This window comes from Dasypus novemcinctus, chromosome 10, assembly GCF_030445035.2.
Source record: "Dasypus novemcinctus isolate mDasNov1 chromosome 10, mDasNov1.1.hap2, whole genome shotgun sequence".
NCBI lineage: Eukaryota > Metazoa > Chordata > Mammalia > Cingulata > Dasypodidae > Dasypus > Dasypus novemcinctus.
Window position 1 is genome coordinate 58,041,617 of NC_080682.1, and position 27,080 is coordinate 58,068,696.

Sequence of the window (27,080 nt, forward strand, 5' to 3'; positions counted from 1 at the left end):
AGGAGATCGAGATTCACAAGTCATGTGCAAGCATACCTCTCTCAGAGGTAAAACAGAGTGGTAGCGCTACTGTCTCCCAGGGAGCGCTAGCAGGAGTGGTCTTTAAGCCAACTCTCGGAACACCATAATGAAAGGGAATCTCAAGACCGAATGGGCAAGAACTGGGAGCAGAACCAGAAGAGTGATGCCTCCAAGAGAGCTTCCAGGAGGGAGTAGTTACAAGAATGCATATAAGACAGTGCATGTGAAAGAGCTCTGTAGACTCATCCAGGGAAATAGACAAATTAGCTGTTTTAAGCAGGCTTCAAATATTGAAGTAAAAATCCTTCCAATTTAAGAGAATTGTACAGAGGAAAACCAAGATTTGGGCACCAACAGGAAACTCATTCTTTGACATCCCAAAGCTGTCAGAGGATCATGGTAGAAGGCACTGCACATGATTTCCTTGAGTGAATTGTATCCCATGAGTTCTCCCCCTTCCAACTCAGCATAAGCCGCCCTGAGAAGCAAGACCTTCTCAGCCTGCTGAGGGTCTCCCGCTCTCCAACAGAGTTCAGTCTCTTGGAGAGAGACTTGTACTTTTGGCCTGCTGTTCCCATGCCCACGGCGCTCTCAAAGTAAGTTCTGCAGTAGGTGGGACACTTTCTAAGTAACAAAAGGAAACTTCAAACTACATTTTTCACATAAAAATAATGTTCTAAAGAGTGGTTCTGGTCCCGGGTCAGCCTACATAATTATTTTAACCCATAACAGAGTCTTGTTTAGGTTCCAAACAAGTAACAAGGAATGGGAGTTGCAACGCTTTGGGCTGGAGAGGATGGATATTTGGGGTCTGCCAAAACTGTGAGCAGAAGCCTCAGGCTGCAGCAGGGTTGGATAAATCCGGCCCAGGGCGGGCTTAGGGCACGAGCAAAGTCTCGAAAAAGTGTAAATATATGTTTTTAAGCATGCAAGGGAAAATCAGGAGTCCTTCGGATTTCCTAACACTTCAGAGTTCCGTGTTTTTATTTTCAGCAACAGCTCGGAGGAGGCCACCATGAACACTCAGTTCCCCGGGTTCTAAAGGGCTCGATCTAGGCCTGGCCACACGGCATTTTCAGACAAGAACGGGAGGTGGGGTCCCCCACGCCGCGGCCCCGTCACCCGGGCGTTCCCTGGGGGCTCGCGGCGGCGTGCCGAGATCGGGGGCCTCCGTCTGTGACTTCGGGTGACGTTCGGCTGCCCAAGGACGCCCCGAGCCGCGAAGCCTGGAGAGCGCGCAGGAGAAGGCGGAGTCTGCAGGGCCGCGGGCGAGGGCGGCGGGGCGGGGAGCGCAGACCTTAAAGAGCCCCGGCTGGCGGCCGGCTCGAGGCGGGCGAGGCTGCGCTGCGTGTGCGCTCGGCAGGTGAGTGGCCCGGCGGGGCGGGGACCCAGCCGCAGCTCGCAGCTCGAGACTGCGGCGCTCCCAGGCGGCTGGGCCTGGGGCGCGAGATCAGTGCCCCGAGTGGCCGCGGCGACCCGGGCCCGCGTCTGGAGTGTTCGCTCCTGCCGAGGAAGCGATTCCCACTGCGCCTGCGTCCTCCCTGCACCTGCGTCCCCCCCGCGCCTGCGTCCCCCCCCCCCCGCACCTGCGTGCCCCCTGCACCTGCGTGCCCCCTGCACCTGCGTCCCCCCCGCACCCGCGTCCCCTCCGCACCCCCCCTGCACCCGCGTCCTCCCTGCACCCGCATCCCCCCCGCACCCGCGTCCCCCCGCACCCGCGTGCCCCCCGCACCCGCGTCCCCACGCGCGCTCGCCCTGCACCCGCGTCCCCCCCGCACCCGCGTCCCCCCCGCACCCGCGTCCCCCCCGCACCAGCGTGCCCCCCGCACCCGCGTCCCCCCCGCACCCGCGTGCCCCCCGCACCCGCGTCCCCCCCGCACCCGCGTCCCCTCCGCACCCCCCCTGCACCTGCGTCCCCCCCGCACCCGCGTGCCCCCCGCACCCGCGTCCCCACGCGCGCTCGCCCTGCTGGCCCGGGAGCCTCTTCTCGCGGCCCTGCGTAGCGTCGGGCTTTGAGATGGGGTGGGCTCGAGCTTTCCTTCAGTCCCCGCAGACCGGAGCGAGCCCCCTCAGCCTTGCCGTGGGCTCGGCCTCGCTCGGCTCAGCCCGGCTTTTCCGCGGCCCGCAGCATTCCTGCCTTCGGACCGAGAGCCCCTAATAGAACGCCTTAAGCTCCCCCAAAGAGCCCCCAAAAGCCAGGAGGGGTCACTTTCTCTGAAACACCCCAAATTCCACGGGCCGTGTTTTCCATTCCCTCGGGAATATTTTTCTCAAACCGTGACCGCCGTCCTCTGAAGGGAAGCTCTTGCAAGTTAGAGGAAAGAAATCGGTGCCTTCAAGAAGGGGGATTAACCCTAGTTGGTCATGGCCGTTCTTTTCCTCCCCGCAGGCCCGATTTTCAAAATTTTATCTAAAGCAGGCATCCGGGGCTGAAATGTAGACGGTGTCTGACATTTTGCTTGGTTTTCTGCTTGGGTCTTACCCCTTAGAATCTGACAGGTGACTTTAAAACAATGTTAGATAAGGTTTCTGTTTAATGATGAACAGACTCTCCAAGGACTCTGAAAATGTGTCGTCTAACTTGTTGCATTTCTCCTCTCTAACAAACATGAACAGTGACCAGTGCATTGTCTCCTTTTTAACCCAGAATCCAGAAGTGAGAAGACCTGAAGTCTTAAGGCTTACCTTGAAATTATCTAGTTGTGTAACTTCCAAACTTCTGGTCTCTCTGCCTTTACAATTCTTGTGTATGAACTACTGGTTTGACATAATTACCCACTGTTCGAGCTCTCCAGCTCAGGAGGGGAGGTTTCCTTGGGTTTTCCTTCTAACCAGTGTTTTCCTACCTTTCTATACTACCCTGTGTCTGTCTTGAAAGTGCCTCCTGCTGTGAGCCAGCTGATTCTTTGCAAAATCGTGTTCTTAGGTAGTGAATTTCCTTAGGAGGTGAAGGGCCCCCAGCTGAGGCCTGGCTTCCCGCCCCTCTCAACTGCAGTAATTCTGCTTCATTCTAAAACCGGTTCTTAACAAGGAGAGTTGAGCTGAAATTGAAATTCAAAAAAACATTATTCTTGTGGGGATGTGTTGGTGTGGGTGTGATATAGTTATTAAATAATACACAGTAACAGTATAGTATGGACTTAGTAAGGGGTCCGTGGTTTTCACCTAATTGGCAAAGGGTCAATGGAACAAAAACTTGAGAACCCCTGTAAATCTAAACAAATCAGTTCATAAATAGCCTACACTACATCAGGTTAGGTTCTGATGAAGGAGAGTTTTGAACAGGAGAGAGGGACCTCAACCACAGGAGAGGTAACCCAAAGATGACTTTTCAATTCTCAGAATCCCAGATCAGGGAAACCCTTCTTTTCCTACTTTGCCTTTCCTTTTTTAGTTTTTTCTGTCTCTTGTTGACCATGGCTCTGGAAACCAACTAGAATCAGAGTGAGTGAGATTCAGTATGTTTCAAGAGAACAGATTTCACATTTTCTCATAATTCACAAGTCAGGGCTTTGGCATCAGACCAGGGCTTGAAGGTTGTTCTGCGGTTTATTGGCTGGGTAATCTTAAGCAGCGCATTTAATCTCATTTTCTTATCAGTAGGCCCTTAAGCCTTACCTCAAGGAAAGCAATGAGCCTGACAACTGGTATGAAGAGGACAAATGGTGGCTTTTAATATTTCAGGTGCCCTTGCTTGTTCAGCTTCCCCACTAGGGACAACTTACTCTCGGTTCTCCAGGGAAGGCACAGAGCTCAGAATGTTAACTGAGGGGGAAGCAGCATTTGTCAAATGTGCTCCTTCCAAGGTGACCCTCACACACCATTTCCATAATGTGACTATTTACGGAGGGGTGGGGGCGGTAAGAGGCAGTCATGTATCACCTGAAGGCATGGAGAGTTGCCTTCCTAAGGCCTAGCCTGCGCTGTAACTTTTGGCTTTTGTATTTGCGAAGTAGAAGCAGGAAAATGCTTGCCAAACCTTGCTCTAAGGCTTGCCCTAAATCTGAGTGGCTCGGAAGATTAAAAAGCCCAAATAAAAGGGAAGGGTATCTAATAGAATTCATCTTTGACAACTGCACTTTCAAGCTCTTAAAAGGAAGAACATTAAAAATTCCAGGCCAACTCTCTTTTAAGAACCTCAGCCGTACTGTCACAAACAAAACTAAACCTGGAAGGGAGAATGTGTTTCTACCTATGTCCCATAACCTTGTGAAATATCTTCATTAAATCCTTGGCTCTGCATGGATCATCCCAAAGCATAGGACCATGAGAATGGAGTGAAATGGTTTCTCCCAGCTTTGGGGGCAGAGGCTAGGGATTTGCAGTCCTGGAACAAATTGTAGAGAAGACCCTCATAGAGAAGCTGTAGCTTCGAGTGGGTTAAAGCTCTGGGGTAGTAGTCTTTGTTGATGGGAATTCCAGATGACTGAGAGGGCCTCTTGCAGGGTAAGGATGCCTTCCTTTTTGTCTGTAGCTGCTGTTGGGAGGCCTGGAAGTTAATTACTTCTGAGTTAAGCAAAGTGATCTTTGTCTAGATTACAAAGGATATTGTGTGTTTCCAACATGATAGGATACAAAAACTCCAGGCCCTTGATATTCTGCCAGTGCCAAGTTATGTTAAGCCTCTGAATCACCAGTCCCTGGAGAAAAAGAAGTAAGATCCTCGCAAGGTGGCTCTGCCACCAACCTGTTGCCTTGGGACAGGTAACTTCATTTCCCCCACGGACTCCATTCATTTCCTATAAAATCAGGAGATTGGTTTTTTGTTTTTTAAAGTTGAACAGGCACTTTTAATATTAAAGAGAAAAACTAGAAGAAACTATCTTTTGTTTTTTTTAAGGAACTGTATCTTAACACCTTAAAATAACCTACTTGCAGTTTCATTTAACTGAGTCCTGTTGCTGTGAAGAATACAGCTCATGCACAGGTATGGAAGAATGATTTGTACATTTTCCAAGTATTCACTGCAAACTACCATATGTACACATATACATTAAATTTGAAAAAAAGTTAATTGACGATTCTCAGATACACTTCATTTCTGTTGATCTTTTGGAAGAGGTCGTCTAAAGAGAATATGTGGTTCTGGCAGATGAATCATGTAATGAACCCAAGCAAGATTCTGCTGGACACCAAGTCTCCTCTACTCTTCATTAGACATTAGATGGGGTATGGGTACTTGTTTAGAAAGTTCTCTGGGTAACATGACATGCCGATACTCGTAATGCTCGTGCAAGTACTTGTCCAAACAGATCTGCTTATGGGCCATCCTGCAACGGTGCAGTGGGGTGGGCCAAGCTGAGAGCGCCAGCAGCAAGCATTGTACCCAGACCCATCCAGGGCAATGGCACAACTGATGGGTTTTGGTTTTTAGAACACTTTTAGCCTTAAAGTTCATCATCCATTAAGGCTCCATACTTCAGGAGCAGTAATTATACCTATGGGCATATGTGAATCTCACAGAAACATGGCTTTTACCAAATCTCTTCCCTAGCAGCCTCAGTTTAAGTACTTTCAGAAGGTGAAGTCACAAGAAGTTCTCCCCACCAGAGTTTAACTATTTTAAGAGCCCCCTCCTTCCGTCTTCAAAGCCCCCAGCAGTGGGTTTGAGTCCATCTTCCTCTTTGAATCTCCTGCCTCTCCTCTTTTCTCTGAGGTACTCCTCATCTTCTTCCACTTTTACTTGCACTATTTTAAAAAATTCTTTTATAAAAAAATTGCCTAGAAGCCTAGTCTCCATTCCTTTACTTCACATTAAACTGGTTTAGCTTGCTAGCCACTAAAATAAATACCATGCAATGGGTTGGATTAACAACAAAAATTTCTTGTCTCGTGGTTTCAAAGACTAGACAGCTTACTTCCTCGCAGGGTCAGCATCTTCTGGCTGACCTACAATCTTTGGGAGCCCTTGGTTTTTCCTTCACATGGCAATCGCTTGATGCTGTCTTCTTTTTCTTCGGGGTTCTTTTAACTTCCAGCTTCTGGCTGCTGCCTGTGGCTTCCCGTGTCCAGTGCCTTTGCTTGTAAGGACTTTAGCCATATTGCATTCAGGTCTGCTCTCTTGCATTTGGGCACACCTTAACTAATAACATCTTCTAAGGTCCTGTGTACACATGGGCTCAGGCCCACAGGACCAGGGGCTGGCACCTGATTCAATCCCCAGCACAACCCAAAATGGCGTTTTCCAGTAGGCTCGCTGATTTTATTTTGTGGACCTTACTCAGAATGGCTTCAGGCTCTTTCTAATAATTAAATTCATTGGCACAAGATAAAGACTTACCAGTACATATCTTCTTTGGGTATTTCCAATAGTGTATTTTTTGGAAATTCTAAACATCATTTGAAACAACAGCAGTGCTGTTAGCATTGTAGGCACAAACCCACTGTTTTAATTAGCCCTGGTATGTGAGAGGAATTGGTGCCTTCTGGGTGTGTCTTACATGTTAGTGCTTCATTTGGGTAAACTGGGAAGTCATGGCAGCACCTTTTTACATCCATCATTTTTATACACTTACCTTCTGGGCAACAGTGTTTTGTTTTTAAAATGGAGGGTGTTCGCCTGGAAGAGAAGAGACTCCAAACCATGGGGTTAGGTTTTTTATGTTTTTAAATCTGAAACACATTTACCAAGAGCTTAACTACTAAAAAGGGAACATTTATATATAATGTATGGATTTTCTTGATATTTCTGATTATAAATGTAATACTCAATTCAGTATAGGGAATTTGAGGAAAGGAAGGCAACAAGTAAAAGGCAAGGAGGAAAAATTAAAAAGTCCTACATCATCCTGCTGCTTAGCTACTGTCAACATTTTGGAGTATTTATAAAATAGCTTTAAAACAGATTTCTCTTCCTGCCCTCCCTTCCCACATTCTACGACATTTTGCTCTTGGAAGTTCATCCTTTAATGGTGGTTAACAAAGACCTGATCTTATTATTTTTCTTTTTTTAGGGTTGCCACTTTTTTTTTTTTTTTTTGCCAAGGATAGGGGGACAGCACTTACCATCTGCACTCATTTCATCAAGTCATTTGCCTCACTACACGGTAACACAGTGCAGGGAGGTTAGAATCTCAGAAGGGAGGTCAGGCCTTCTTTCCTACGAAAAGACAGTTGGTCATCTGTGTGTCTGCGGCCCCGTCCTCAGCCGGGCCTCTGGGCTCCTAGCGCTGAGCTCCCTTTGTCCAGCAGACACCATGCTTTGGCCCTGCCCTGCCTGTTCGACTTTTCGCTGCCCTGACAAACTCTCTGGGACCAAGACCTCCATGGGTCAGGTCCTAGGGACTGTTTCCTGCGTGCTCTTTCTCACTTCCCCAGCTCTGGGTCAGGACAGCGCTGCGCCCCCCTCCTCACCCCAGCCTTGCCTGTTAGTTGGGCTCCACTTAGGAGCGGGAGGCCCGATAGGCTCGTGGGTGCTTGGCGCAGACAGCTCCGTGTCAGTGGGGCGAGGGCGGTGGGGGCCACCGTCTTCAGGAGACTGGGTCCAGTCCAGTCCGGGCCGACCTGATCTTATTTTGATTCAAATGGTGTATGAAGTTTTCATCTCATCGCACCTTACAACCGAAAAATAAGCATAGTTGCAAGGCAAGAACATCAGATAGCTGTGGCTTTGTAGATGAACCTGTTTGGGTTGTACGTTCTTGGCAGCTGGGTATCGATGGAGATGAGAACTGGCTTCACCCAGCTGTCTCTTGAAAGTTGGCTTTTTTTTTTTTTTTTAAGATTTATTTATTTATTTAATTTCCCCCCCTCCCCTGGTTGTCTGTTCTTGGTGTCTATTTGCTGCGTCTTGTTTCTTTGTCCGCTTCTGTTGTCGTCAGCGGCACGGGAAGTGTGGGCAGCGCCATTCCTGGGCAGGATGCACTTTCTTTTCACGCTGGGCGGCTCTCCTCACGGGTGCACTCCTTGCGTGTGGGGCTCCCCCACGCGGGGGACACCCTTGCGTGGCACAGCACTCCTTGCGCGCATCAGCGCTGCGCATGGCCAGCTCCACACGGGTCAAGGAGGCCCGGGGTTTGAACCGCGGACCTCCCATATGGTAGACGGACGCCCTAACCACTGGGCCAAAGTCCGTTTCCCGAAAGCTGGCTTTGTGTGTCCCCCCGGGGGTCTGCTGTCCAGCCTTGGCCTCACACACTGGCCATTTCGCCCTCTGCCTCTCTTCCTCCGACTTTGCCCTCTTTCAGCCACATCAGGGAGGCAGCCACTGTGATCGCCAGCCAACTGTGTGGTGTCGAAGATAAGCCTTGACACTCCCCCTCCAACCCAGAAAGCTGAGGGCTGCCTTAGGTTTGGCGCCTGAGATCTCCCCTGCTTATCCAGTCCTGAGTGTTATCTAGCCCCTTGCCCAATACTGCCTACCCCCATCCTCTTCCTCCCTCCCTCCCCTTCAACCCCTGCCAATTTCTTCCTCCTGGTAACCTCATGACACTGTTAGAGTGGCTACAACTTTTGGAAGGCCTTTTTAGCCAGGCATCATGCAATGGAGTGAACATAATTATCTCCATGTTTTCCAGCTGAAGATGGAGGCCACGGGGCTGGGTAACACGCAGCAAATAAGTGACAGGACAGAACTTAAAAAGGGCTGGACTCAAAAGCCTGGGCTCCTAGCCAGTTCATTATGTTGTCCCTGCTGCTTTGGTAGATAGGAGTTTCTTTCCAGTTGTGGTTTTTCCACTTCCCTCACCTGGCTCCAGACAGAGGCTATTGTTGTAGAATTTGAGAGAGGTTTAATTATTTGCGTATAGAGAGGCCAGGACTCAGGAATGATTTTGAGAAGGAAAAATGGTTTATTGACAGCCGGCCAGACTCCGGAGCTTTCTGTTTCAATTCTGAGCCCAGAACATGCTTTTCAAATTTCTTTTATACAGAGAGGAAAGGCCAAATGGTCCCTTTGTTTCAGTTCTCAATAGGCTTGAATTAGCATATATATCTTCCACATCTTAGGTAAGCTTTTAGCATGGACTTCAGACATTCTAGATAAGCTTTTAGCATATTTGGTTTGCATTTTCCCTAAATACTTAAAGTTTATAGACCTTGCACTGTTATACTGTTTCCTGGGACTGGAGTCCAGCCATTGTCACTAAGGGCTGGACTGCAGCCTCTTACCTTCCACACCCACAAGTCAAAACAGCTTAGGTTTATCTCTGAAGAGACAAAGAGCCTCCCACCCATAACCCACATCATTTCCTCCCTTTGTCAAAGTTTAACTCACTAAGCTTTGGCATAATTATTGTTGGAGCTATGAGGTAGACGGCTGTTTGTTGTTTTGATTGATTATCAGTCTTCAGTGCAGCATTCAGGACTGTTTTTAGAAGTTTAGAACTTTTCATTTTGGACAGCAGGGGCCTCCTGCAGTTATTCTGCTGCCACCAGCACTCACGTGGATTTCCAGTCAGGTTCCAGATCCATGTATTACTTTTATTTTACCCTTAAAGAGTTTACAGCTTTAATTTAAAAGGGGTGCTGAAGGGAGACGATTTCTTTTCTGTAACTGCTTCTTGCTGACCATGGGCTGTGGTTATTGCCTAATAAGGTGTAAAACTCTTATTTTAACTGGAGGAAGATGTTTTACAAACTCTTTATAATTGACTATAACCACATTGACTAGACACCACATGTTTAAATAAACTTATTAAATTACAGTTACTAACCAAAGATATTTATTCTATTTAAGAGAGCATATCTACAATTTTTTCTTTTAGCCTAATTTCACCAATGTGAACTTATAATTTTATTACTCTAAAGATTTCGTACATATAATGTTAATTTAGTTTATAAATTAACTATGGGAGATTACACTCAAGTTAAATAAAATTGAAACCATTATAGTTTATGCAAGGAATGTTCTCTTTTTTCCTTACAGGAAGCTAAAAACTTTTTTTCCTTGTTTAAGTTATGAAAATGAATAATTTAAAAGCATACTGACTACTAGGTTTTAAAACACATTACACGATTACTTAATTTGTTTAATCATAATCCAGGAAAGATCTCTCTATAGTTTTTATGGACTTTTCTTTAATTACTGAAATTTGTTAATAGAGCCACTAATTACCTTTATTTTGTTGGAAAGAAATCTTCTGGAAGAAAATAAGGCTCACCAGATTGTGGAGAAGAAGAAAATAATTTATTCTCAATCTTGCAAGAAGGGGCGCAGAGCCAGATATGGCTGGTGCCCCAAACAAAGAAAAATGACACAATTTATACCCCTAAGCCTAGCACACAAGCTCTTCTTGTTTCTCCATAGATTGGATACTTCAGAAGTTACAGCTTATCTGAGAAGATCTAACTTTCCCGGGTAAAAGTTTGTGATTTAACTGCTTCTTCTATTACATTTTAACCATTTTAAGTTTTTACCTGTTCCCCTTTGTTAAATAAGGAATAGAATTTACTGCTGAATGGCACCGACCTAGCTCCTTCTTGGGCAACTTTTCACTGCCCATAGGACTGGCCTAAGCTGGTCTCCTCCACTGCTGTCCAACCCGGGAGTGGGAGACTGAGGCAGCAGGCCACCAGGTTACACCAATCAACATTTTTTTTTAATGTGAAAACTAACCTGATCTTTGTTTTTTGTTTTTTTTTTACATTTTATGGCTGACAAAAGGTTTAAAGTGGGAAATTACCAGGCAAACTGATTCTTAATTCCCTAGCCTAGTAGATAGGTTTAATCTGCCACACCTAGTCTTGCCTTAAAGCTCTTGCAAAGAGGAGGCTTTTTCCCAATTGTTTCTATAATCAGATTTCTATATGACTTTTTCATCCTGCTTAGTTTAATTTGGGCTTTAAGAATATTTATTTACATATAAAACTGCATTATTTAATTTTTAACAATTTGAATGGAGCTTTTTTTAAGAATTTTCATTTGTTAATTTGATATTATTATCCCGATGTATGAAGACATACACTGAGCAAATGGGCAGACAAAGAGTTAGACACAGAAACACAACTCATTGATATTACTTATAATTTGCATTATTTTATATACTATTTAGCTTAATTTGGGGTCCAGAAATATATATTACTTAAATAACTGCATATTTAACCTCAACAATTTGAGCAAATAGGCAGACATGAATAGTTTGACACAAAAACATAACTTTAGTTACTTTAAACTTATAATTTTTACTAAACAAGTGTGACTGCAAAACATGTCAAAGACTCCTGAAACTTTTCTTTATTTGCACTATGACTGTGCAGTTTTACACTATGACCATGCAGTTTTACACAAGAATTTTCTTTCTTAATTAATGGATTGTAACTAAAATGTTCTCAATGCTTTAGCACCATTTTGTTTTAGAACTTTATATTTTACTTTGAAATTAGCAGAATTTTGGATAAGCAACAAGATTAATTTTATATATATTTACTGAGGCTATTTGAAGCCTCAGGGAGACAGACTGGTTTCTCTCATGAATTGCCACTCTTAGGAACACTGACCATCCAGGCAGGAGACTTCTCCCCCTCCACCACCCCCCTTTTTGATTTTGGAGATAATAAAACTCCAGTGGCCATTTAACCTTATTCTATCAGGCAGCAATTTATTTATAGTTTACACTTGAATTCATGAGAGAAAGGGTTACTAATACCAGGACAGGAGACAGTGATGTCCCAGCTCTTCTCTGGACTGTAGGGGCAGAAGCTATTATGAAATAACCATAGGCAAAGGCAAGGGGTGAGGTTAGGCTTGAAGTAACCATAAACAAAGGAAAGGTTAGTTTAGAATTTACACTTAAATAATAGTTTCAGGCTAAATTCACTCAGCTATAATTTTAGTTATTATCTTTCCACTGTTTTATAATATAAATGCATTTATAAATTATTTTAACTGTTAGTTACAGTTTTTATTTTTTAAAACCTGTTAATTCTATAACACTTTTAAACACCTTTCATTCGACTTATAACATATTAAATGAACTTAACCATTACTTTAATTTTTCTTTTAAGGTAAAAGAATAAATCTCTTGCAGTTAGTTTGAAATAAAAAGCTACTTTTTAGGATTTGATTTCTAGAACATAATGTTCTTTTAAAAGAGATAAGACCCTTTTTCAAACACTGAGGAAATGATGAGGTTAAAGCACAAGAAGCTATTTTGATAAAACAGATTTTCTTTGTATACTGATCTTACTCAATTTTAATCATAAAAATTTCCTTCCACAAACCTTCTACACTTTCAGTATTCATTCAGGTTTTGTCCCACACTCTACTCTTTCCAATCATCAATCATTTTATCTTAGGACAAAATCATCTTCTGTTTCCTTAACAATAAAAACACATTCCATATATCCCACATACTAAGTTACCAGGCAAACTTCTTATAACATATAATTTCCATTAATACTAAACAGGCTTGTTAAAATAATGAACTTTCCTAATGTAATATTATTACAAAGTCAATAAAAAAAAATTTGTTAAAAAAAATAAATAAAAAAAATAAAAAGAAAAGTTGCTGGCAAAAAAAAAAATAATAATAATGAACTTTCCTTCGCTTTTAATACTTAGTAGCATGTAATACCAGAAACAGTTTTTTTGGAAGCAAGTTGGCAGGGAAGGCCAGTATTATCAATTCAGTTTTTGTTTAATAATGACTTTCTGCAATTAGCCACTTAAATATCTTAATTTAAACAATGCTTTGTTAAAACTTTTATAACTATTTATACCTTTAAGACAAATTTTACCTTCACAGAACACATTCTCTTAAAGTTACTATAACACCTTCTAAGAACCTGGGCAGAATGCAAACGTATTTTGGCTTTGACACCCTATGGAGGGAACTTTACTGCATTTATTTTGATTCTGCTTTTCACCCCCTTCACTTCCCCCCTTCCAGGCAGTCTGGTGCACAACAATCAAACAGGAATGCGGCTTATGAATAGAAGGGTGGACTCACTGGAAAGGGGCAAGCCGCTCCCCCCTTTTCAGCTTTCAGCCAAAATGAGCAGACAAAACCTACTCAAATTTGGCAACTCTCCAGGGGACCCAGCCACCCTGACTGGGGCAGCCCCAACAAACGTGGGTGCGTGGCGCGGACACAGACGGCCTCCAAGCCCCAGCAAAGGGGCAGACCAGAGACAAGACAGCAGAGCATGCATAAACATCTAGACTCCGCAAACATCCAGACTCCTCACAATTTTGCCCCATAATCATTTCACCCCCTTGCCAATGGCAAGGGAGGGCTTCAGCTCCACTGAATTCTACTTTACATAAGGACACAACTCCAACACTAGCATTGAGCTGACACAGACAGAAGCACAAAGGTCACTAATTTGAACCACAAGTTCTATATATATTTTTTCAGCACTGCTGCCCCCACAGCCATCACAAACCTTAGAACACTTAACATTTGGTATAAAGCGAATTCATTCACAATTTAGCACCATATCAAAAGATTTCAGCCAGACTTTTTCCCACTGTTTAACTTTACACCCAGACCAAGCTCCATAAGAAAAGCCGATCCATTTTCCTGTAACCAAGTTTGTTTGGTTTTTTTCAATCTGTACCAATTCCAGGACGTTAGGACTGGAACCTATAAACAGTCCTTCCTATTAAAATCAAGCCTCCACTCCTTTAGTGGATATAAGACTAGTACCAGATTCTAACATGCAGTTAGACAAACCCAAAACACCAGGGCTTTTTCCCAGTTTTTCTCCAGGACATTAGGACTTGAGCCTATAAACAGACTTTCCTATTAAAATCGAGACTCCATTCCTTTAGTGGATATAAGACCAGTACCAGCTTTTAACATGCAGTTAGACAAACCTAAAACACCAGGGCTCTTCCCCGGTTTTTCTCCTTTTCCCAGGCCTAGAGAGAACGGCTTCCCCCCAGTTTTCTGGGGCTACTACGGTTCTCTCGGGAGGTGATCAGCCTCCCCTTCCTAGCAATTAAGCTAGGGCCTTCCAGACTGTGCTCACCTGGGGAGTCTTACCTTCTTCCATGTTCGGAGTTCTTTTTCGTTCCCAGAATCTTTCTCTTCAGACCTTCCATTGCCCTCGATTTTTGTCGGGAAGATTCTGGTGGAGCCCACATCTTTTCTGGATTAAATTTAATCCAGGGGCACCCAGATTTGGGGTTCACCCGAGTCCTCCCGGCTTCCTCGGGGATTTGGAAGGGGCAGCAAAATGCTACCGTCTCTGGCCTTCGTTTGCTATCCCACCAGAGTCACCAAAAATGTAGAATTTGAGAGAGGTTCAATTATTTGCGTATGGAGAGGCCAGGACTCAGGAATGATTTTGAGAAGGAAAAATAGTTTATTGACGGCCTGCCGGACTCGGACTCGGGAGCTTTCTGTTTCAATCCCGAGCCCTGAACAAGCTTTTCAAATTTCTTTTATACAGAGAGGAAAGGCCAAATGGTCCCTTTGTTTCAGTTCTCAATAGGCTTGAATTAGCATACATATCTTCCACATCTTAGGTAAGCTTTTAGCATGGACTCAAGACAGCCTAGATAAGCTTTTAGCATATTTGGTTTGCATTTTCCCTAAATACTTAAAGTTTATAGACCTTGCACTGTTAAACTGTTTCCTGGGACTGGAGTAGTTGCCATTGTCCCTAAGGGCAGGACTGCAGCCTCTTACCTTCCACACCCACAAGTCAAACAGCTTAGGTTATCTCTGAAGAGACAAAGAGCCTCCCACCCATAGCCCACATCACTATCACAGGGTTGTCAAGTGCCAAAAGGAAGGGACTGGGGTCCCTGCGTGATCTCATAGGGTGCAGAGGCCCCAGTGTCTCCAGCTCTCAGGGTTAGGGAATAAGAAGCAGGGTCCCTGGAGAGTCCGACACTTAGACCAGGACGAGTGGACTTGCCTGTCTGATTCAGGGCAGGGAGGGACTGTGCATGGGACAGTTAATGGTGAGGGAGGAAGGAGTAAGTGACAGTCACCATTTATCCACGACTGTGTCAAGTACCCACTGTTCCTTGTTTCACTTGTTTTATTTCCCTGCATTCTCTCAGCTATGCACAGGCCTCTTGTTAGAGATGAAGAAATTGAGATTTGGTTGCTGCAGCAGAGCCAGACTTTATGTCCCGGCCTTTGCCACACCAGGGTCGGTCTCGGAGCCTCACCATGTTGGCTTGCTCTGGGCAGCTAAGCCTGGGAAGGCCAGCATAGGGCTTGGTGGGCCTCAGTCGGCTGTAGATTTTGAAGTGTCCGGAAGGATGTGTGGGGTCCAGGGCTTGGAAGGAAAGGCCAGGCCCAGTTTGATTTCCTTCTCACTCAGGTGTGACTTACTTAATGTTCTCTTCTCTGGACGATGCCAGATGCTGCCCTTTCCGCTCCTCAGTCCTCCCCTGCCTTCATCAGCCAGTTCCTGAGCAGCACATGGCCCCCGGAGATGCAAGGTGATGAGCGGAGAGCCACCGGGAACTCCACGTTCCTAACCCAGAGGAGGGCAGTTGGCTCACCCCCCCCGAGAGCCCAGGCTGTCTGCCAGGCTTAAGTCCTGGCCCATGGCATCAGGAGAATAGAATGTTGAGCACCCTGGTTTAGGGGAGCTGAGGCCTACTTATTCCAGGATGGTTTCAGAGAAGAGCAAGCCCTGTAAACGGCAGGCAAGGAGGAGGGGAGTTGGGAAACTTGGGTCTGCTCTAATAGTCTGGAGTTGGACAAGTTAAAAACCATCCTGTGATGTGACTACCTCAGCTGCTGAAGGAGGCATGGGGGCCTGTCAGCCTTCCGTCTTCTTGCCTAATGCTTCTGGCTACTCATCTAGGCCTTAGTGCAGTTAGTTACTCCAGAGGCAGAGCTGTCTGCAGGTTAAATCTTTGCCTTCTCTTCTGCTACTGAAAGCGTGCTGGTGCCTCCAGTCACCCTTTGGTCTGATGCCCCCTGTGGCATGGCCTGAGGGTGGCCCTCGGGAGGCTCTAGGTCAGCAGAGCAGGAGCTGTGATTGCTGGATTGAACACTTTTCTCCTATTCTCATTTGACAAAACAATCCTCCTGGGAAAGGTGCTTTGGCCACCTCCCCCACCCCCACCCCGCCTTAGCTGAGGTCTTGAGGCAGGAGGTGGGGTCAAGTGCTGGCTCCTGACACACGGCCCTGGGAGGTTTCCTGTGCTTTCTTACTCTGCTAGCCCCTTCCCCATCTCATTTTCCGAAGGCCTCAGGGTCTTCCAACTCCTGGCTTCTGAGATAACCAGCAGTCATTTGATGGTTCATGACAACCCTCATGTCCCTTCCTTCTAGGCTCTGTGGACAGTCACAATGGGAAGCAAAGGCAGGTTAGTCGTGCTTGGGCTCCTGCTTGTCCTGGCTGTCCTCTGCCATTCAGGTGAGTGGCCCAGAATCCTGGGATACAGATCCAGACCAGCCAGAAGCTGCCTTGCCCCCAGGCTCAGGAGGACTGAGCTGATGTCACTGGCCCGCATTTCAAGCGCAGTCCCCCTTCCAGGCCTGGCGTGGGTTCTCTTGCCTCCCAGGGTTACAGGCTGGCTGGTAAGCGCCCTCCTACATTACAGCCCTGTACATTACGGCCCTGCCCTCAGTGGGACACCTTCCAGGGCCACAGCCCATCCTGGGTTACAGAACTGCTCTTTTTGGGTGGGGAGAGGGACGTAAGTTTCACCCCTCCCATCAGAAGCTCTAAGGACATGGCTGGATGCCATCTTCGGTGTCATACAAGCCCCTAATAGCTCCCTGCCCTGGCGAGCAATGGTAACAGCAACCACTAATGCTTCTACACTGAGTGCCAGCCCCTGTTCTAAGCGTTCTACATGTGTTTACTTATTTAGTCCTCGTCAACGCTATGGGTAATTACTATTTTGATTCCCAGTTTACAGCTGACAAAATTGAGGCCCACAGAAATTTAGTAACTTAAAAAATATCACACAGGAATGGTACAGCCAGAATTTGAACCCAAACAACCTGGCCCCCGAGTACCTGTTCTTAACCCCTTCCCCAGGGCGCTACCCTGTCCCCCGGTAGTAATTGTGAGCGCCCAGGTCTTACCTCTGTAGCAGCAGGAACTTCCTTTGCTTCAGTCTAAGAATCAGAATGTGACTTTCTGTTTGGAACAACACGGTGGCCCCTTCCTTTTTGGGGGCTTTGAGGGTGGGGTAGGAAGTAGCAATACCAGGAGGAAAAAAAAACAAACACAGATTTCTGAAGTGTTGGAAAATGGCTTATAATAGTAGCTACCATACATCTATTGTCTGTATATTATGTTCTAGGGATTATTCCAAACCCTTTTCTTTTCTTTTTTTTTTTTTAAAGATTTATTTAATCCACACCCCCCCCCCCCCCCGCACCAGTTGTCTGTTCTCTGTGTCTACTTGCTGCGTGTTCTTTGTCCGCTTCTGTTGTCAGCAGCACGGGAATCTGTGTTTCTTTTTGTTGCGTCATCTTGTTGTGTCAGTTCTCCGTGTGTGCAGCACCATTCCTGGGCAGGCTGCACTTTCTTTCGTGCTGGGCGGCTCTCCTTACGGGGACACACTCCTTGCGCGTGGGGCTCCCCTACGCGGGGGACAACCCTGCGTGGCAGGGCACTCCTTGCGCGCATCAGCGCTGCGCATGGCCAGCTCCACACGGGTCAAGGAGGCCCGGGGTTTGAACCGCGGACCTCCCATGTGGTAGACGGACACCCTAACCACTGGGCCAAGTCCACTTCCCATCACTGATCCAAGTCTGCTTCCCAATTCCAAACCCTTTTCATGAGTTACCTCATTTCATCCTTCCAACCATCCCATTAGGGGTCAGAACTATTATACCCATTTTAGAACTGAGAAACCAGAAAAAAGAAATAACTTGCCCAAGGACACAATTGAACATGCTCTCCCTTTCTGAGAAAAAAGAAAAGTCAGGGCTCCCCACCTTACCACTTCTGCTAATTCTAGGCAGGAGAGATTGTAATGTGATTGGCTAACTCACAACACTACATTATTCATTCTTCTACTCAGTGTATTTTCTGTAATTACAGTGGCCTGATCATATCCTGTTTCCTGCAGTCTGTGTTTGTTTATGCAGCAGGCTTGGGTATGGAGCTATCAGGTGTTCCGGGAGGGTCTTGAATTGAGCTTAGGCCCATCCTCGCGAGCTGGGGTGTGACACACACGCACAGATGCCGGGCCTCCTTTGCTGCCGCCCCAGCACTCCAAGGACCCTGAGGGGGAACCTCCCCCTGCACGCCAGCTCTTGTTGGCCCCGCTCCAATCCCACCTACCCTGGCTTAGTGGCTAGACTATCTAACAATTGTCCAGCTGACTTCTTATTTGACTTCCACCTGGGTTTCCCCCCAAGTTTTCTTTCTCTTCCTTGCTCGGGACAGTAGACGAACATCATGCTCAAACTAAGCTTGGGTTTCAGAGCTGACAGCCTGCGTTTGAGTCCCATCTGTCACTGCTTAGTAGCTGTGCGATTTTGCACAAGCTGGTTATTAACTTCTTAGTCTTGGTTTTCTCTTGCAAAATGAAGAAAACTAAGACTAAGTGGAGAGCACTGAATCTGCCCCTGATAACAAGTCTGTGAAGATTTAGCGCTAGAGTAGCTAGGCACAAGGTGCTCAGATACTTGAACATTGAATGACTTGTTATCTATGAATATATTTGCCCCGTAGAAGTTCCAATCAGGGGATTAGACCCATCCATCTAAATGTCAAGAAGGCCGAGAAGCCGCCTGCTAGCCAGGAGAAAATTCATTATACAGAGCAACCTCTTTAGTAACCCTCAAAAGTAGCCAGACTAGAATAACACCCTCCTTCTCATGTTGTTTTCCCCTCATGCCTGTGTGTGTTCACATATCTGGGACCAAGATGGGACCATATAAAACTTTGCATTTCTGTCCCTTCTCCTGGTGGCTCGCCTCTTACATGACAAACGCTGATGCTGGGGGAGAAGAGACCCAGCGGTCTAATGGAGCCCTGCCCTCCGGCTTGCAGGCTAGCTCCAGCTCTGCTGCTTCAGAGCTGGTGTCCTTGGGCAAGTCACGTCACCTCTTCAGGCATCTGTCTTGTCATCTGCAAACAGAGTGAGGGAATTAGGGTTCTTGTCTAGGCCCAGGCAATGAGGTGCCAGCTTTCCTGGGGCCTTCCCGAAAACCCCGTAGTTTCCCAGTGGTGAACCTAGGCCTTGGCCTTAGAACTAGCAGTCAACCTTTAGTGCTTGGGTTCTGAAATCCAAGCTTGGTTTAACCATGACATGATGTGGTGTTTTTTTTTGTTTTTTGTTTTTTTTTTTAAAGATTTATTTTTATTTATTTAATTCCCCTCCCCTCCCCTGGTTGTCTGTTTTCTGTGTCTTTTTGCTGCGTCTTGTTTCTTTGTCCGCTTCTGTTGTCGTCAGCAGCACGGGAAGTGTGGGCGGCGCCATTCCTGGGCAGGCTGCACTTTTCTTTCACACTGGGCGGCTTTCCTCACGGGCGCACTCCTTGCGCGTGGGGCTCCCCTACGCGGGGGACACCCCTGTGTGGCACTGCACTCCTTGCGCGCATCAGCACTGCGCATGGCCAGCTCCACACGGGTCAAGGAGGCCCAGGGTTTGAACCGCGGACCTCCCATGTGGTAGACGGACGCCCTAACCACTGGGCCAAGTCCGTTTCCCTTGTTTTTTTTTTAAATGAGATGTTTTTTCACATAGATAGCTACTGCCAAATATCTATTATTTGGCAGAGATCATATGGCAGGGAGAAGGTCATTTCTGTTTTAGAAAAGGGTGGGTCCACGTGGATCAGGAAGATTTCCTTCCAACTCATTCTTCCCGTCTCTGACCCCGCCTGCTGCCTCTCACAATTGTTATAAAAATGGAGGAAGAAATAAAAATCCAACAGAAGCTTAAATCTAGCTAGAAAACATAAATTGTAAGAACTTGAATGGGAGCAGTAGTTGTTTTTCAAAGTAGGAAACCGGAGGCAATTTGCTTCTGATGTAAACCCTTACTTTTTATGTTCAGTGACTCTGCCAATACCTGGCTGCCCCACACGGGCTTAAAGTGTGCAGCTGTGGCCTTGACCTTGGTTATGTGCCCTTCTACTGACGGGCCTTCAGTGAAGACATCCTACCCCAGGAGTCATCAAGCTTTTTCTGTAAAGGTCCAGATGATAAATATTTTAGGCTTTGCAAGCTAAGAGACACAATTGAGGGTAATATGTAGGTACTTATATAAATACAAGAGAGGTAACACATTTCTACAAATTTTTAATAGATGAAATTCAAAATATAATAAGTACAATTATTTATAATACAGGTCTACTAATGAGAAGAATGGAATTCTCTTTTGGGAGAGTTTACATTTTGCTTAATTGGGGTTCAACGTTAGTATTCCCTGACATCAAATCAATTGCAAATATTCATCGGTTAACCCTGATCTTTCCTGAGATTTTATGTATTTCATCTTTGAAAATGCCTGGCAGATAGTGATTATCAAGTCACAAGCACAGTCATCACTTGGAAGGCATTTTTAGTTTTCTGTGACTTTCTTCTCTTGATATTTTCCTTTTAATCTGTCATTACATTGTGGAATAATCACTTCCAGTTGAAAGTTAGGAGAAAGCTCCTCAGTTGCATAGTTAAATGGACTTTGAAATATGGAAGTTCTCTGCACTTGCAGCAGGGTTGAAAAAACGTTAGTTTGAGCTTGGAAAAATAATGCACATGGACTGTAGGTTGCGGGCTTCTGCCCTATAGGAAGGGAGATTGCAGGCTCTCTTCTGCTAGGAGGCAGATCAGTGCTAGTCGAACAGGTTCTAACAGGCTTTCTTCCTGGTTCTAGGTTCTAGCCTACAGTGCTACAGCTGTCTTTCAGTACCTTCTAAGTGCAACATGGCCTCCAATTGCTCAATTAATTTGGATGCTTGTCTCTGGGTAAAAGCAGGTAAGGGCCTCCCCTTTCTTCTCTCCTAAGGGGTAATGAGGTGATGAGAGCCTGGGGGAAAAAATTGTGCCACCCTAATTCTCGTTAGACTTTTATTCAACAAGTAATATCTATCATTTATTAGCCACCATTTGTATACTGAGCACCAAGCACTTGCCATACATTTTCTCTAGTTAATGCTTCCCACCTGCCTTTCAGGAGAGGAAACTGAGGCTCAGATTAAGCAAGTAACCAAGTCAGTATCTGAACCTGGGAACCCATCTGATTCCAAAGTGTGTCCTCTTAACAGCTACACTATGCTGCCTCCAAAATTTTTTGAGTGCCCGCTGTGTGCCCCAGTCCGACCTAGGTAGTAGGTGTGCAAAGATGAAAGAAGGATACCATTTAAAATTAAAAGGCCTGTTTAGCTGTCCCAAATTACTTTATTTCTACCTTTTGCTCATTCCGTGGGGCATGTAGTATCTAAAGAGTCTGAGCGTACCCAGGCTGGACTCAGAGGACAAATAGGAGATAGGAGGGGAAGAGTGTGCAGGGAGGCAACGGCAGATACCACGGTGGCCCCAGAGAGCAAGACCCTCACGGGTGTGGGGAGAGAGGTGGAGAGTGCTAACATTGATAAGTGCTGTCTAATTCTTTGTTTTCCAAACTTGTTAGACTATGGCATCTCTACCTCTGTAAATCCTATTAAAATAGAATTTAGGAAATGTGGATGAGGGAAAGAAACCAGCAAAGAGATGCGCTCTGTTTTTGCTCAGGTATGGTTCTGGATTGAATCTGTCTGTGTCAACAAGACTAGTGAGGAATGGCAGTTAAAGGGTCTCCTTAGTGTACAAGTTAAAACACCCGGTCTTTTATTTCTAGGAGATAAAAGTAAAACACCCTCCTTGGTTATTTTGACTCTTCTACCCTCTACCACAGTCCCTTCCGTGTCAACAACAGGGAATGTGAACATAGCAGATGAACTCATAAATAGCTTGGGACACCCATAGTTCCAGAAAGGCTGATAGAAAGGAGGAGAAGATTAATTGCCGCAGAAAGAGGGAAATCCCTCACCACCTAAGGACAAATTAGAAATATCCTGTCTAAAAAAACAGGAGTAACTGTTAATTTTAATGTAAATTCTGGAATGCAGTTGAAATGTGAGGTCCTTGGCTCTGCAGGGGCGCAGTCCTCAGCCTCAGCTGGAGGACTGTGTTAATTCATTGAATGGAGAGAGCATAGGAAGGCCCGTGGAGAGAGTGTAATGTTGGAGCACCAGTTAGGTACCAGCACAGAAGTCCTGGTCCTTAACCTTGGTCACCCGTGTCTCTTGGACCCCTAATAAAAAGTGTGCTTTCCAAATGGGAGAATAAAGACAATATTTTGGATCAAATGAGTATTAGATTAGCAATAAGAAGCTCTGGCCTATACCTGCCTCTGTTTTGTTTATGAAATGTGTATGTTGGGTGGTACAGGTAGGGAGGGGAGGAAGGGAGACCAGAGTCAAGATCTTTTTACCAGCTCTCAAATTCCATGTTCCTTATCTTGAATTGTTAAGCTTTTAAAAATTGTTTATATCAATCTTTTAATGTTTTCCTTCCTCTAATGAACGTTAGGTCCAGGACTTCAGGTAGCATGAATTACCAGCACGTCTTGAAATACCAGTATTCTGGCCTGCCAGTGAGGCAGATGTTAACAGAGCATAGAAATCCCCCTCCAGGTCAGGGGAGGGTCAGCCTGGAAGAGGCAGGGTGCTCAGTCATAACCTGTCATAGCATGTACTAAACTCGGAGTCGGTTCTGAGTCAGAGGCCAGCCCCTACCTTGGGGAAATAGTTTGCTCCAGCCAAGTTTTTTTCCACCTTTCTGTCAAGGGAGAATACTAATCTCTCAGGGTCAGTGGGGCAGTTCCGAGGGAACATAGAGGTAATAGTGCTATGCCGAATAATTCTAGAAGAGAGATGAGTATTGGGTGTTAATTTAGCCAGCATTTCCTGGAATCCTAACCAGGCCCTAGAAGTATAAACCCTGTTAAAAGTATTAAGAGTCTCAGGGGAAACCTCTGGAAGTGCCAAGCAATCCTTGCTGTAATGGGGCTCTGAATAAAGGAGAATAGGAACTGCAGCTCACACGTGTGGATATGCCCAAAACCTGTCTTCCGCATGGCCTTCCCTCTGACTCCTGTATGATCTGATTTTATTTGGATGATTCTGGTGCTGGCTTTTGTAAGAAAATCACCATTATAAATCCTTCTCACAGCTTTATAAGGTTGTCATGTAAATATATGATAATGCATTCAAAATGCTTGGCACACTGCAGAACACATAGTAAGTGACTATATATGCTAACAATTATTAATAAATTACTCTCTGCTCTTCAAAAACTGTTAGACTTCCCTAATTAAAATTCTGGGCACTTTAATGCCCTACAAGTTCTAATGATTATTATACACAGAGCAGTAACTTATCCTATTTAACAGAAGCTTCTAGTACAACATTAGAAGCATTCACTGAAATCCTTGTGACTCTAGCAAGTAGAGCCATTTCCAGAACAATCTCTCTGGCCTTTACCTCTTGACCAAACTTCATTAAAATCCAATCCAAACACCCATCCCCTCCAAGGGAGGGGAGACAGCTGTTATATCTACAGTTATAAGCTTAGAACCGTTTTGTTCTAAAGCTATGAATGAAATTTGGATGAATTTATAATCCTTAAATAAAGAAAAGACACCTATATATTTTTCCTTCCAGCACAAAAGATAAGAAAATGATTCCAGGACAAGGACCATACCTTCTTTATTTTTGTATCCCCAGCATCTAGCACATAATCCGGCTCATAGATGGGGTTTTTTTGTTTTTTGTTTTTGGAAAGCAAAATTGACCATACTACCTCTCTTTCAACTAACACATTTTTTTCACTTATCATGGTTTTTCTGAGTATTAAAAGATATTTGGCATATATACTTCTGGTCTTTTTTTTCCTATCCCCACAAAGATATTTTTCCAAAATTGGGATCATAATGGCATGTTCTTTTGAAAACTTTGCCTGTGTTACCAAATAGTGTAGTGATTTTTAAATGAAGTTTAAAATATTTTGAAAATAAAAGACATTAATCCATAGAATATGACTATTTAAGACATCTCAAGTCATTTAGAAATACATAAATGAAGAGTTGTCTTCTGCCATGAAGGTAACAGGTAAATTATTTGGGAATCCTTTCAGAGCAAAATGAATGCATTTACCCCTATACATGTAGGCTTTATATATGCCAGTGGATCACATTCTACACATTCTTCTGCATTTTGGTTTTCTTTTCTTTTCTTTTAGTTATAATTCACATACCATAAAATTCACCATTTTAAAGTATGCAAATGACTGAATTCTGTTATCTTCACAAGGTTGTGCCACTATCACCACTATCTTCCAGAATGTTTTCATCTCCACAAAAGAAATCCCTATTCTGGTCGTTTCATTTAAGTTTCATATAAATGTGGTCCTTAATGACTGGCTTCTTTCACCTAGCATAATGTTTCCACGGTTCATCCATGTTGTAGCATGTATCAGATCTTCATTCCTTTTTATGACAAAGTGATATTCCATTGCACATTTTATTTTTCCATTCCTCAGTTGATGGACATTGGGTTGTTTTTCTTTTTAGCTGTTTTGAGTAATTTTGCTATGAACATTTCTGTAGAAGCTTTTGGTTAAACATGTTTAGAGTTCTCTTAGGTATATAGCTAAGAGTGGAATTGCTGGGTTATATATATGGTGACTCTGTGTTTAACTTTTTGAAGAACTGCAACTGTTTTTCACAGAGGCTTTACCATCTTACATTCCCCCTAGCAATGTATGAGGATTCCAATTTGTCCACTTCCTTGTCAATACTTATTATTTTCCATATTCTTGATTGTGGTTTTGATTTGCATTTCCCTGCAGACTAATGATGATCATATTTTCATGCTTGGCTATTTGTTTATCTTTTTTGGAGAAATGTCTATTCAAATCTTTTACCCATTTTTAAGTTGGATTATTTTTCTTTTTATTGCATTATAAGAGTTCTTTATTCTGGATTCAACTTCCTTTTCAGATAAATGATTTGAAAATAATTTCTTCCAATTTGTGGGTGACTGTCTTCACTTTCCTGATAATGTCTTTTGACGAACAAAAGTTTTGAATTTGGATCAAGTTCAATTTATCTGTTTTCCCCTCCATCTTGTTTTTTTAACATAATATCTTTAAGTTTTGCCTGTGTGAGCACATGCAGGCCTATATCATTCTTCATCTGCATGGAATTCCATTGTATGGAATTGTACCAGAATTTCTTTAAATACTTTTTTAAAATTAACATACTGTTTTTCAGTTTCTTGCTGTTACAAATAGTACTGCAGTGACCATCCTTGAGCATATATCTTGAACAATTTGAAAAGTAACTTTACATTGTAAATTCTAGGAATGGAATTGCTGGAACGAAGGCTATGTATGTTTAAAATCTGGGTAGATTTATAAAATTTCCCTCAAAAACAACCATATAAATGTCTGTTGCTTCCCACACTTAACTCTACTGGCTCTAATGAGACTTCTGTTTTATGAAAGAATTCCATTTAGAGATATATCATCTCTGTCTCCCTTTATGTCCCAACCAGGAAGAACATTTTTGCCCAGATATTTCTACTTCCAGAGAAGGAGAACTGAGGGTTTAAAGGCAGTTACAGAACTTTACATACTTATTTTCTGACCCTTGCATGTGTGTCTCCCCACAGGTCCAAGAAATTATTACCAGTGTTGGAAGTTTTCAGATTGCAATTTCAAGTTCCTTTCACAAGCCCTGGGAGAGAAGGAGCTGTCGTACGAATGCTGCCAGAGGAACTTATGTAACGGTCACGGTGGGCTGACCTTGCCGGGGAAAACGTTTCTGCTGGTGGCCTCTCTGCTGGCAACCTGGAATGTCTATCTCTAAGCAACTCCACGAGGGCTTCTCCTGACCTCTCTATTTGTGCATATTCCCCATTTCCTTCCCACTGCATTCCCCTAGGCTTTATTTTTTCCAAGTGAATCCTGTTGGGAAAGAATAATAAAATTAGCTTGTGCAATGTGACTAAGAGTATTCGAAAGATGTTGAAGACCATTCTTGTTTCAAGGGAAAATGCCCATTATGGGGAAAAAAGCACGTGCAGCTTGTAACAGGGATTAAACCTGGGACCTCGTCCATGGGAAGCAGGTGCTCAACCAGTGAGCTGCACTGCTCCCAGCACACGTAAATTGAGGAGCTGGGCTTCTTGCCTCTTTTCTCTGCTTTTGGAGGACCAGCTTTGCAGTGACAGCTTGGGTAGGTTCTCTGCAATCCTCAGTTATTTCCCCTCTGGTTCCTTGGATATAGTTGAATAGTATGATCAGTGCTTTGTGAGCTGGCCAAAGAGGGCTCTTTATTACATTCTGTCTCAGGGAATTATGAAATTCTTTCACTTTCCTTTGCAGCCCCTGAGTTGCCACGTAGGCACACTGAATGTTCCAGATGGTGGGCTGTCAGCAGAGGCAATGAGATGCTTAATGCAGAGTGATTGGAGTGACTTTGTATTCTCAACTAGAAGGTGTCTGGCAGGGAAGGGAGTAAGCTTTCTAGGTAGCAGGGTATGGAAACACAAGGTCTGTCTTTACAGCAGTACTGACAGCTGAAATGTGAGGTTTCCTCTGTCCCTAAGTTTTGTATGCCCTTTGTGTCTTTCACTTGAAAAACGTACTCTATGTTAAAGCTGTTTTTCCTTTCTCTCTTTCTTTTTTTGGAATGGTGTGATATCTTGGCTTTGCTACAAATAATAAACATTTTATGCTATACATGACTTGATGACTTGCAGTATTCAGTGTGCTTATTTTAAAAGTTACTGGTGGGAAGACTTCTGACGTGTGTATGTATGTTGCAATAGAACAGCCTTTGGGGTTGCAATTTGAGACTTCCAAATGTCATCAACAGCAGCAGATCTGCAGAGGTGTCTTTTACCCACCTTCCTTCAGACTGCTGACTCTTGGCTGTTTAGCACACCTTGTGTAAAATAATTTTTTAAGGGCTATTAGCAGAATGACAAATGTTGAGGCTTTCTAGGAAACCCTTTAGGGGAGGCCAAAGTTGTTTCTTTCCTTGTGGGTGCTAACAAATAATTCTCAAGATCTGGTGGACATAACGATACTTGTATTCTTATGCTCTTGGATGTATTTAACAGCATAAGCCTGACTTTTGCAGATGAAGACAATTCTTGATGAAATTAAGATTTTTAAAAAATCTCTTG

At 44.4% G+C, this 27,080-nt stretch overlaps 1 protein-coding gene across 1 annotated transcript; it reads left to right on the forward strand.

Annotated features, from left to right (window-relative positions):
• Nucleotides 1-1,254: 1,254 nt before the first annotated feature.
• On the forward strand, nt 1,255-26,641 carry CD59 (CD59 molecule (CD59 blood group)). The gene is made up of 4 exons (XM_058305589.2): nt 1,255-1,384; nt 16,206-16,290; nt 20,720-20,821; nt 25,560-26,641. Exons 2-4 carry the CDS (start codon nt 16,224-16,226, stop codon nt 25,754-25,756), a joined length of 366 nt encoding a protein of 121 aa, XP_058161572.1. The 5' UTR covers nt 1,255-1,384; nt 16,206-16,223; the 3' UTR covers nt 25,757-26,641.
• The last annotated feature ends 439 nt before the right edge of the window (nt 26,642-27,080 follow it).